The sequence below is a fragment of the Ylistrum balloti genome, unplaced genomic scaffold (assembly GCF_031769215.1).
Source record: "Ylistrum balloti isolate Yb309-2 unplaced genomic scaffold, AGI_CSIRO_Ybal_v1 Utg370618, whole genome shotgun sequence".
In the NCBI taxonomy this organism is placed as follows: domain Eukaryota; kingdom Metazoa; phylum Mollusca; class Bivalvia; order Pectinida; family Pectinidae; genus Ylistrum; species Ylistrum balloti.
The window spans coordinates 208605-221616 of record NW_026782379.1 but is presented as its reverse complement, the minus strand read 5'-3'; the positions used below and the strand labels follow the sequence as shown (position 1 = coordinate 221616).

Here is a 13012-nt window from a genome sequence, read left to right as displayed (position 1 = left end):
ATCACATTAATGAACAATACATTTTAATAAACTATCCAAACCAATCAAATAAATATTTTTACACACTAATTCAAACTTACCTGAACCAGATGTAGAGGACCCTTGACCATCAAGGTCAATATTAGCTCCATCTTCTGTAACAAAACTAGTGGTTGCCTCAATCTCCAGATTCCTTCCCAGGATGGTTCCTGTTGCTCCTATAAAGAGGGAGTTGAGGTCGAGTTTGTAGTTAGTGTTGTTGTCCCTCATGGTCAATGTACTGCCTGCCAGAATGTTTAATGTGGTAATAGTAAAGGAGGCAGGAGTGAGAGTGTTCTGTGTCTTACTGGTGCCCTTTAGCTCTACATTTGTATTAATCATGTCCCAGGTAGAAACTCCAGACAGTATGCCTTCAAACAGAAAACTACCCTTATACATCTTCACAGCTGAGGGCAATTGTAAAACACCTTCGGTATAAACATTGGCATCAAATGGAAGGTAGAGATTAGACTGACTAATCGACACGGATTGGTGATGGCCGACATGGATTGTTCCTTTCTTTTCCGGATTATTTATAAAGTCTTCACCATAGACATTTTGTATGGTTAAGGTATGTGTTGTCACAGTTGCACTGGGCTCCAGAGCCATGTGGGCACCATTCAAAATATGCAGTTCATCTAGGGTGATGGATGCTGTATCAAATGGCACCCAGGTACGGCTAGACTCGTCTGCAGTAATGGACGTCATATCCATGCTGGAGATTTTAGGCTGTGCGAATAAACATGAAAATTATGATATAACATATCATAAACCTATTTCATTTTGCAAGAAACAAAATCAAAACAAAATATGTGAGCTGTTCAAAACAAAAAAATGGGCAAGAACTGACTAGATACCATATATATCTTAATTTTTTTGTGTGCATCTAATTTTTGTGAATTTAACATCTCTTTCAAAATTGCAAAATTTCTTTTTATAGTACCAGTAAACACATCATTAACATGTTTATTGAGTAGACATGCACCTGAACACTTTCTAGCCTTGAATACTTCCATGATAAATAAATACTAGTGGGTAGGTGCATCTCGTGTCTAGTATGACTGGTCAGTTAGATCTCCGATTGATATTAGAATTTATACTGATATAAAAGTAAGCTCCATTCTGAAGTTATGAAAGTCTTCAAAAGAGGCTTTTTAAATTTCTAAGACCACAAAATCGCTACAAATGGAATATGCAAATATTCTTAAAGGTCCATTTGTTATTTTTGCGAAAATTGCACAGTGCAAAATTATCCTGATATAGCACAATTGTATAATACACAACAGCGATCATGTACATTATTTTGTATGAACTACCTACTTTAATGTTGGAGCTGGGTGTCTTATTATCAATGTAAAGCATCTTTTTGCCAGCGCCCTCTACATAAACAGTTCCTGCTCCTCCATCGCCATTTGCTGCCCTGCCTCCGTAAGCCAGGTGTTTCCCAGTGAACTCGGATGTAGTGTAGGTTATTGAGAGCCTCCCCCCACCACCTCCTCCACTGACAGCATCCCCTTGTAAATTGAGAATATGTATTAATACAAGAATGCAACCTCATTCTTACCTACTTTTTTCGCTTGATTGCTAGGGATGTCACATCATATTTTTATATCCAAAAAAACAATGTTCTGTTTGAGGCACCAAACAAAATTTAAGGTACCCTAATCTTTCAGGTTTCAAAGAAACTCTTCTGTCTTGTGATCATATACACCAAGATCTATGAGATTTCACCATGCATTATATGATTGATAACCATGATATATAATATCCCATAGTTGTATTACATTTGGCAATGTTTTATGGCAATGTTTTACCATCACATAGAGTATATAAAACCACAGCTAACATCAGCATTAAAACATAGATCTGCTTCATCAAATGATGTTAATTAGCGCCTCAGTTGAGGTTATGTCTTCAATCTGTATGGTGACCTTGACCCTGTCAAGGAGAAGTCATTGAAACATTTATACTTACCATCTCCACCATTGGCCTGGAAGGTGCCAGAACCAGAGAGATAGTTTGTGACCAATATCAGGGATCCTCCACTGGCGCCTCCTGCACCAGAAGCACCAGCCTCGCCATCACAACTGATAGTACCTGTAACCAACCACCATAACAACTAACATACATTGTAATAGATCTAATGCAATATAATAGGTTTGTATTGATAAATTGTAACAGCTATGAAAGATTGTAATAGGTACACATTCAGACTAAAAACAATTTTTCAAAGATTTTGGAATACTAACTATCACCAACTTATTGCTCATCTACACAGGAGCAGTTGGAAAACATCAAAGCTTACCTATTGCTTATATGGTTTGTACTGAAACACTAACATATGACACAAACAGTCCCAAAACATTTGAATGGCATGCTTAAGATGGGCAAGTGTTTTGAACATTTTTTAACCAAAGATCTAACAATAAAAGTAAAACCTACACCTCTGGGATTGTACAAAAGACACCTAATAGTACCTATTAATACAAATTAGAGTTAGATACAGTAGAGAGAGAATTAAACTGCATCATGCAGTTGTTTTGTCCTTCTAGGACTCATCAATGATGCTCAGGGTCTAAATGATCGAAAGAAAAAATCAAAATCTAGACAGGGAGGTGCATCAAGTACATGAGTTTATTCTGAATCATGGCACTATTTGATTGAATTGAAATATGGCATGCAGGTTACAGCAAACCTCGGGACTTAAAGTTCACCAAGGGCAGCTAGCTTAGACTTACCATCAACAGTAGTATAGTTTGAAGCCTCAATTTTGATGACACCACCTCCGTAGGTCTGCTGACTTGTATTAGTCACACCACTGCTACCAAATGATTCCGGCAGTTTTAAGGCTCCATAAAACAAACCACCTGCACTAGATATAGTGCCAGTTCCACCCATACCGCCATGTCCTGCACCGCTGCCATCTCTTCCTACACCAGTACCATCCACCCCGACAGGAGCCTGCAATCACAACAAGTACTTGGAATGAAGTTAAAGAAAATGTCATTGGGCTTTCTAACTGAACAAATGAATGCTTTATACATGTGAATATTACCATATTTGTCCCACAATACGTCCATAACAGATAAATCATTGTTCCAATAATAAGTTATAAGCAATGTTTTGGCATCCTGTGGCTTTTTGCCAGATAAATACAGTTTATATAAACACAACACTCATCAAATCAAAGGTAGAATTCTGAGTTATTATCACAATGTCTGAGGTGCACTTTCAGAAATACGACATATATGTGTTATTTCTCAAAAACACTCACTTTCTTATCGGTTCGAATGACACCAGCATCATCCACAATAAGGTTAGCAACACGGATTTCTATCTTATCAGCATCCAATACTCCGCGACTCTCGACATGGAATGTGTTGCCAATGAGAACCATGCCGTTTGCATCGCTGTTAATTTCCAGGACTCCGCCTCCTTGTATGGTGATGCTAGTGAATGTGATCTCGTTGGTTACTGTTGTGGACACACTGGTGTTGGTATATGGCCTAGAATTATACATTAAATGGTTAGATTATACACAGTAAAAGCAATGCCACCCTCTGAGAAACTTGTCTGGTGTTCAAAATCACAAAATACGAGGGATAGACTTAGAATATTAGCTCTGTAGGACTTATATATTTGAATTTCTATCTGAAAAAAATGATTGAATTCTTTGGATTCATTTTTCAGTAATTAAATCAATATTACACTTCACTGATGTTTTAACATTTTGGGGAAAATCTGAATAAACAGTTTTCATCAATTTTCTTGTGTTTTGATATGAGGATGGATTCAATTGTAGAAGATATCGTCAGTAACTGGCACACTCACTTAAGAATGATGCGTCCACTGGGTCCAATGACAAGGTGTTCAGCTCCTTCCAGCGTCCCCTGGAATTCGATAGTTATACCCTGTACAAGTAGCACTTCTTCTGCCTTCATAGTTCCACCTTGATAAATTCTCAAACCAAAATCCAATTCAGGACTATCAACATGCAGAGTAGCTGAAAAGACTTGTAGATTTCCAACATGGAATGTGCCAGTTTTGTCACCAGTGCCTTTGTTGATAGTGACATACTGATTGAAGGTATCAATATTCCGTCGATAAACTGCTAGTTGTGCCTCGCCCTTGAGAGAGACCTCACTAAAGTTGTGTGTGTGAGACACAGGAGATGTCGGGTCAAATAACCATGTCTGACAGCTGTGTTCCCCTCGTCTTGTATCGGACAATACGCTGAAGTCAATCGAGTCATCCAGCGGTGTGCAGACTGCTTTGTTGTCAATCTTGAGGATGTCAGACTCTGTGAAGGTGTCTCTTAGCAATACAGTGCCTGCACCGCCACACTCCAACCCACCACTTCCTCCGTGGGAATGAGTTTCCCCATTGAAATCAAAAGTGCCATTATAGTGAATGGCAATACGTCCTCCACCTCCACCACCACCATGACAGGTGTTGGTGCCACTAGCCACACTGCCACCCTCAACACTCAGAAGTCCAGTTCCAGTCATCTGCCTAGTCTTTATAAAGATACTGCCACCTCCTCCTCCACCTCCTCTAGGTCCAGACCCAGAAGACCCTTTACACAAGATCTCACCGTCCAACACCAAGTCATTGGTGATGGTCATTTGGACGATACCACCACCGTTGCCTCCGGTGTGGGCGTCATTTGGTGTACAGCCAAGATTGAGGCTAGAACCACCACCATCTCCCCCAGTGCCACCAAACTCTTTTGGGAAATACATATCACCATAGGATGGGGATGTTCCTACAACAGTCTGATTTGTTCCTTGCCCACCGGAAGCACCACCTCCACCACCAGATCCACCTTAAATTTAAAAAATCCTTAAAATCATCTTCTTTGAAAACACAAACTCATAATATCTCATAGCAGTACCGCTAACAAACAAAAACATCTTTTAAAGATATGAAAACTAATTAAAATATTGATATTCATTGAAACGAAAAAAAAGCATAAATATTGATATCTTATTTAAAATATGGTTGAAATATGGTATTCTAAATTTCAACTGTTTACACTTTATGATATCAAAACCATAACTTAGATAATGAGTTTTACTTACCACCTGTGGGAGCATTAATTCCATCTTGGCTGCCCATGGCAGTTTTGACATTTCGTAATGTAGTGTCAATGACTCCAGCAGGGTCAAGTTGTACCTGATCTGCAGTCACTTCCAGCCAGGGTGCCTGCACCACAAATAAGGTTGTTAATAATATTTGACTCATGAAATAAAATTGAAGTTCTGCCTACAAAATCTATAGTAAAGATTCTAAAATAAATTTGTCTACAGAATCTATGGTAAAATCATTGAAGTTCTGTCAGCAGACTTTTTTCTAGTTCCCATTTTACTTAGGCAAGGCTCTGAAAAATTGGTTTTATTATTTTGTAAAAATATTAATTAAAATTCTTTAACTTAAATAGACATAACTATAGAAAAAAATACCTGACCATAACCAATTCAGAATGCGGTCAGCATTTTACAAAACTACATATCAAATTTCATTTCTATATCTGTACCTGTTAAAGGACAAATCAGAGGGACCAAAATTATGAGGGAATGATGAAATGACAGAATGACAGACAAGGGTAGCGCTACATGCCCCCAACCATGAAACAGGGGGCATAACAAAAATTAAGCCTATTTTCTAAAACAATTTTTTCAAAACCATCTCTTAGAGTCCATCTGAATTAAATCATATATGCTAATTCCTCAAGACCTAATTAAGAATTTGTAAAATGACCTTTTGTTAAATATACCAATAACTGAGAATTAATTTTAGCATACCTTAATTGAAAATCAACCCTCTATTATGGCATTAATCTGCATCTTCAATTTCAAAAGAAGTCTTACAAAACATACTGATATACCTTAAGAGTTAACTACCGAAGAGTTTTTTGTATCCTGATTCATACTCCAACAGGATTTTGATATGTTTTTCCTGACCAAAGATTCAGAAGTTATTCTGTTCAGGATATAAATTTACCTCAATCCTTCCACCAGCATGAAGTCGTATAAGACCAGTCAAATTGAGAACCAGGGAAGGAATATGCTCATTGATGAAGTCAGATGACATTTTACCATCAGCATACACTTGCAATGTATCAAAATGGAACTCACGGTCTGCACTTCCACTTGTCTTACCCTGTAAAGAGGAAAAGAGATTCATGGAAAATTGATAGAAACATAAATGAATATTGTATTAAAAATGAAATGGTAAAATGACATGATATTTATTGAAATGGTATGAAATGACATGATATTAATAGGAATTGTATGTAATGATTAAGTGAAAATGATAATAAATGACAAGATATAACATGAATTGATATAAAATAACATTATGTTTTTATGTGAAATGATATAACAAGTGCAGAATACAATATGAATTTTTTACAAAAAAAAAACATGGCACCAAAATATTATCACACACAAAAAATAAACTTACACGTTCACCGACAAGGACATTGACTCCCTGCCCAATATGGAAATTTTCAGCACCACTGATTATACCGTCCAGCTTGATGGTTGTGTATTCAAGTCGGATGAGGTGTACCTCTGTAACATTGTGTTAAAAACAGATAAAGATCATCTATACATTGATATAATATCTAGATATTGGTTGTCTATAGCACAGGTAAAATACAGGTTTTATAGAATATTAATAGAAATTGTAATGAGTGATGGCACTGAGAAATAAAGGTGTATCTTATAACCATAAAATATTTAATAAAATTTCATGTGTGTAGAAATTGAATTAAACTCTAAAACAGTAAATCTTTATATAAAAAAAATGTAAATAGATAATAAACATAATACTTAATCAAAAGTTAAAAATATGAAAGTTATACTATTTTCAAACAACTTATAAAGTATAGCTAAACTAAAACCTCTTTGAAATGCTTTACCTGCAGGTAGCACTAGGTTAGCATTTTCGTAAATGGCAAAGGATGCTGGAAATGGGCTGTCACTATCATTAACTTTGATCTCAGGTATGTCTGCTAAGCTGTGAAGCATGCCTGTCTTGTCACCTTGGAGATTACCAATTCGCACAGGAATTGATCCATCTAGTGTGGTATTCTTGAACACAAGATGAGCGGATCCGTAAATCAAAACATTATAAATGAAGAGTTCTGAATTTGTGGTGCTTCCCATGGTAGCATAGGTCTTTCCACTGTCCTGATCTGGGTTGGTGATGAAAGTATTGAGAGGCTTTGACCCGTCGTTATCAATTCTGAGTGTGTCCTCATAGCCACCAGATGAGTCTGGCTTTCTGAAGTAAACAGTGCCTGACCCACCATTCTCTTTCCCACTCTTTCCTCCAAACGTCTTGTAATTGCCACGGAAGGCATAGCTGTCATTGGCCAGAACAGCCACTCGGCCACCACCACCTCCACCTCCATATTTCTAAAAACGAAATAAACATGTTTTTATTTGACTTTTTTGTCACTAAAGTTACCAAATCTTTGAAGGGACATGCCTAATTGAAGCAGGGTTAAATGCACAAGACTGAAGGACAGTATCAAGTCTCATCAATCATGAATCTATATAATTCAGGTATCTGACAGGAATTTGCTCCGACAACAACTCAATTTAAATACCTTCATGTCAAGACCAACTCTCAACATGTGCTCATGTAATGATTAAGGAACAATATATCACATTACAGTGTATGTAATGACACATTTTACTTTTGATTCCTAATTTTTACATAAATTCCTTGACCTATTTAACTATCTGTTTCAATGATGAATTAGGTTGCGTACCAAGGGTAGCACATTGGTTTCACCAGCACATGTTCTGCCAATATCACCACAGTAAGTCAGGAACAATGTACTGCTCCCGAGAGAGAATCCACTCTGACAATTCATGCCACTAGAGCTACAGGAAGATTGGCTGTTGCCCCCAGCAACACAGTTTGTAACAAATGTAGATGCATCACAGCAGCGACTATTTTGATTCTGACAATCTGACACACAATTGTACTGGACCCAGAAGTAGCCAGAATTACACTGAAGACATCGTCTCTCACTATCATGGCTGTTACAGTTGGGTACAAGGCCACCACCACCGCCATTTCCAGAAATGGTCCCAGTACCTGTTGACAATCAAAATTATTTTTCAATTAATTTGCAATAAGTTATCAAGTGCTTGCAATTTGGCTATTTTAATTGCTTTGAAAGGCTCTGCCTGGAATCTGCTTGAAAAGAAAAGCAGAATCCACCCTTTTGTAATATGTATGTATTATTTTAACTTGCCTTAAATAGGCATTATTCATCATTTTCATTATAACTATAACTGATTTTCCAACTTCGTCCCAGTCACTAACAGGCAGTACTGTTATCCCTACAGAATTATTCCTTCAGGCTACTTACCCAGAAAGTGGAGAGATTCCAGCAGTATACTGCCACCAGCTCCGCCTCCCTGACTTCCACTCTCTGCATCCATGCCATTCGCAGTGATAAACCCATCAACTTCCATTTGATGTTCGGCCCTCAGGTGGATGATGCCACCACCTGAAGCACTACCATTTGCAGCTGTGCCACCGCTGCCATAGTTAACAGGCCGAGTCATGTCTCCCATTGCAGAATTCGCATATGCGGTCCCAGCACCAACACCACCAAGACCCCCGTGGGAGGCCCCGGACCCTCCTGACTGACTGTATACACCTGAAGCAGGGCCTTGACCAGCTTCATAGCCTCTGCTGCTGCTGTTGACTAAACCATCGGCATCTATGGTGATATTTACCGCTACAAGTAGACACAGACCAGTATGTAAACTTTCGTAACCAAAATATTTCTCACTGCAACATGTAAACATGTTAGTGAAGACCCTAGGTTAATACATCATCTTCTTTTAGTATGTGAACATCAGCGGTATTGTTTCCCGTTCACTTTGCAATCAGATTGTATGTAATGATGCTCATATTTATTAATTTGTCAACAATTCTATAATGCCAGTGAGTCAGATTTCCAGCCAAATCCATGTTTCTCATATAAGTATGTGGGTAGTAAAATATTTGTGTCAGTTGATGTCACTGATGTTTTGTTACAGGTCAAGTTTCGTTTTCATTTTGATGTAACACATAGCACATTCCTGCAATATAACTACATAACCAAGATGAACCATACATACAAACAGCAGTTGCAATATGGTAAGAAAAACTAGCTACCTTCCAAATAAAGGTTATTGGCCTGCATTTCACCTCCTCCATGGACATGAAAACCTCCGTCCAATATAATCTCTATCAAGGAATCATTTTCTGCATTGCCTTGGAAATTGAATAATCCACCATCTTGGATGTCGATGCTGTTGAGAACGACTTTTTGGGAATATCCGAGTTGAGCAGGTGGGTAAATTGTGAATGAGCCGTCCATGGAGATGTTGAGTTTCTCTACGCCCTGTAGTATGCCACCAAACAGGATCACTCGACAGTCAAGGAGGAAGGTTTCGTAGGGCAGGTTCACAGTTGCATTCTGTAACATGGTATATCATTGAGTGTATATGTACTGCGGGTAGTATCCAGTTACATTGGGTAATCGTACCATTTAATAATGAAAAATTTAACACAACATTCTGTACAGTGTGCTCAGTAGCTATGGCAAAGATGTGCTCTAACAGCAAAAGTCATATTGAGGTAGACTATCCTTGTAGTAGATGGTGCTACCTCAGTGAACAACATAGAGAGCTTGAATGATATCCAGAGCAACGAGTGAAAAGTTTCCTGAGAAACACAAACCTCACAAGTTGGGTGCATTAACCCAAACACCTTGGACCTTCACATGAAGTCGCTGAGGCCAACGCTCAAATGACTAATCTATCTCAGCCCCTTGTAATAACATACTGACAAAGTATTAATGTTCCACTATTTCATTCCTCTGTATACAATTTTAAAGTTATGGACAAGTTTCCTGAAGCCCATGCCCCTAAATATATGGCCATAACTCCTGAAGCCCATGCCCCTACTAATATGGTATAAATGAACAATAAATCACACGATTACCTCATACAAATGGACATCAAATGACAGAATGGCTGAATCATTGAAGACAATATTCAGTTTGTAGCCTGGCTCGATGTGGACTACAGCAGTATGATCACCGCCCACTTGGGTCAAATTCTGTGTCCTTTCCCCAACAACAGGCATTCCACTGGAATCCACGGCCAGGAAACCAACTTGTGCATACTGGCCGAGGTCAAGCAAATCGAGTTCTTGTTCAGGTGTCTGGACTTCGGAGATGGAGATTCTTGATTTGGAGTCCTATCAAATAATCCAATATTGTCACGATTAAACCAGATATCACATCAGCTTAATCAGTATGGTTTTTATATCAAGCAGAGTCTCTTGTGTCATTAGTTCATCACTCACTATTCAACAGGTATGGATTATAGTACCAGTGGATTTTGTGAGCAAGACGTATCCACAAAATAAAGTACAAAGTATGTTTTTGAAAAAACACTAAAATTTAACTCCATGAAAATAAAAATATCACAATATCTGTCCAGGTTCTCTGAATGATATTCAAATCAGATCATGGATGTTCAGTCAACACATCCTCTAATTCTGATTCTATAAGTGGCTTTTTATACTGCAGATGAGCTACTTTAATCTGTGTGTACTGAACAAACAATATGGCCTAACAGTTTTTATTACTTTACACATGTAATCAATGATAAAGACTGTGAGATTCAACATATGCTAATGGTACATACCAACAGTCAATTGCTGAGGAGAAAACAAATTTTTCAGCTAAAAGTAATACTGTGTGAAAGTTCCTAATATTTTAATACAAATACACCTGGGTTAAAAACCTTGAACAATCTAAGACCTATCCCTATGCCTTGCTATTTATCTATTTATTTAACAGGTTTTATATCTACTATTATGGTCTTTCAGCCTTGCTGGTTGTGGCCCTCTATGTACAGCCCATGAACCTACCCCAATGCCTTGCTGGTTGTGGCCCTCTATGTACAGCCCATGAACCTACCCCAATGCCTTGCTGGTTGTGGCCCTCTATATAAAGCCCATAAATGCCTTGCTGGTTGTGGCCCTCTATGAACCTACCCCAATGCCTTGCTGGTTGTGGCCCTCTATGTACAGCCCATGAACCTACCCCAATGCCTTGCTGGTTGTGGCCCTCTATGTACAGCCCATGAACCTACCCCAATGCCTTGCTGGTTGTGGCCTTCTATGTACAGCCCATGAACCTACCCCAATGCCTTGCTGGTTGTGGCCCTCTATGTACAGCCCATGAACCTACCCCAATGCCTTGCTGGTTGTGGCCCTCTATATAAAGCCCATGAACCTACCCCATTTCCTTGCTGATTGTAGACCTGAAGGTGCTTGAACTCAGCTCCTGAACTGGTAACCATATCACGAGTGTACACAGTGCCAGACGCTCCCATTTCTCCGTCGCCCAGTCCTCCAGTCGATGTCATGTCACCAATGTAGTGGTTGTCATTGAAGACGATGGCCAGTCTTCCTCCTCCACCTCCATTTCTTCCTGCTCCACCAGTAACCTTACAAAGGATATGAAAATGGGTCAAGAATGACCTATTCAACAGGGAGTGGTCGATCGTCGATCATGACACCAGCTAAGCAACAATCTATCAGACAAATCCTAAATGGTGTAGCAACATATTTCCATGACTGATCAATCTACAATTTATTTTCATAAGCCCTTTTCAACTTGAATGCTAAAAAACAATGGGACACTCAATGTAAGATTAAATATATTCAAAAATTCTATGAGTACAGGACACGAGACTCACATGTAGATTTACCACTGCATATATTTCAAGCTCAGTTTATCAAACCAATTACCATTCTTCGAATAATTCAAAATGTCACAGACAATTGGTCTGTAAGAACTGTTATTAATTTTTAATGAACTACTGAATCTTACTGAATTATTGAAGTGAACGTGTCAGTACCAATCGATAAAGATAACTTTGGGATTTCTATAGTTCTCAATCATACGAAATTGAGGAAAAAAACAATGCTGTGAGTAGGTAAAACAACAAAAAGAAATCACATATATAGTACTTTTCTAGAAAAAAAAAACAAAGTTGTTTCTGCAAAAATGTCCCTTCCATTAGATTATGAGACTAACAAAGGATATCACTATACCATCACATTAATAGTGAATTCAATTGTCTATACAAGAATTAAGAAAGGTTAACTCATTAATTGACATCACATACCTCAATTTTGCCAGTGCCATCGAACTCTGTGGTGTTGATGAATATACTGCCACCGGAGCCACCACCAGCATAAGTAGAGTCAGCAGACTGTCCATTAGCAGTCAAATCTCCATCAATTTGTATTTTATTACTCAGCTTGAAGTTGAGGATTCCACCGCCACACCCACCTGCCACAGTATTGCCTGCGCTGTTTGTACCTGTTCCTCCAGAGCTACCATACTCATTTGGAAAATTGAAAAATCCGTAACCCGTGGCTGGTGAATGGTTGTCATTTTCTGCCCCACCTTCTCCTCCGTAACTTCCACCTAACCCTATGTTGCCAACAGTAAGACCTTTCCCAGTACCTGAAGTGCAAACAATCATTTTGAGAATTAGATCGGTCTGTATCATAAACCTATTATTTTTCCTCTTATAACAGCTTACAAACTAAATAGCTAATGCTGGTAAACTTGACAGAATTTTATTTTCAGTAATATTTTCTTGTGACATATGCAAGCAGCAACTTATGATCAGCAGTACTTGGAGCAAACAGTACAGGATCTAATCTGCCTCCATATTAATGAAGATAGGATTGTGAGAACGGATGGTTAATTTTTAAGAGACCAACCCTTCTATGAAATATTTCTTACAATCACGTAATCTGATATTTCGCTCCTCTTGAAAACCAGTAGAACTGGACTAATATTGAGTTATTTGGTAATTAACCAGAGCAAGTGACTACAGATGGTAGTTTCAACTATTGTTATCAATTAGCTAAATAAAAGTGAACTAAC

The 13012-nt window shown here is 38.3% G+C and overlaps 1 protein-coding gene across 1 annotated transcript in view; it reads right to left on the bottom strand.

The window, feature by feature from the left end:
* LOC132557045 (uncharacterized) overlaps nt 1-13012 on the bottom strand; it is a 135316-nt gene that overhangs the window by 61808 nt on the left and 60496 nt on the right. Inside the window, exons 54-69 of the mRNA XM_060221509.1 lie at nt 12240-12583; nt 11346-11555; nt 10039-10296; nt 9208-9511; nt 8411-8785; nt 7802-8133; nt 6944-7442; nt 6484-6593; nt 6022-6180; nt 5100-5223; nt 3850-4843; nt 3293-3524; nt 2757-2979; nt 1993-2115; nt 1339-1532; nt 81-747 (exon numbers count right to left, since the gene is read on the bottom strand). Coding sequence (XP_060077492.1) covers nt 81-747; nt 1339-1532; nt 1993-2115; nt 2757-2979; nt 3293-3524; nt 3850-4843; nt 5100-5223; nt 6022-6180; nt 6484-6593; nt 6944-7442; nt 7802-8133; nt 8411-8785; nt 9208-9511; nt 10039-10296; nt 11346-11555; nt 12240-12583 — 5148 coding nt within the window. The remainder of the gene's footprint in view (nt 1-80; nt 748-1338; nt 1533-1992; nt 2116-2756; nt 2980-3292; nt 3525-3849; nt 4844-5099; nt 5224-6021; nt 6181-6483; nt 6594-6943; nt 7443-7801; nt 8134-8410; nt 8786-9207; nt 9512-10038; nt 10297-11345; nt 11556-12239; nt 12584-13012) is intronic.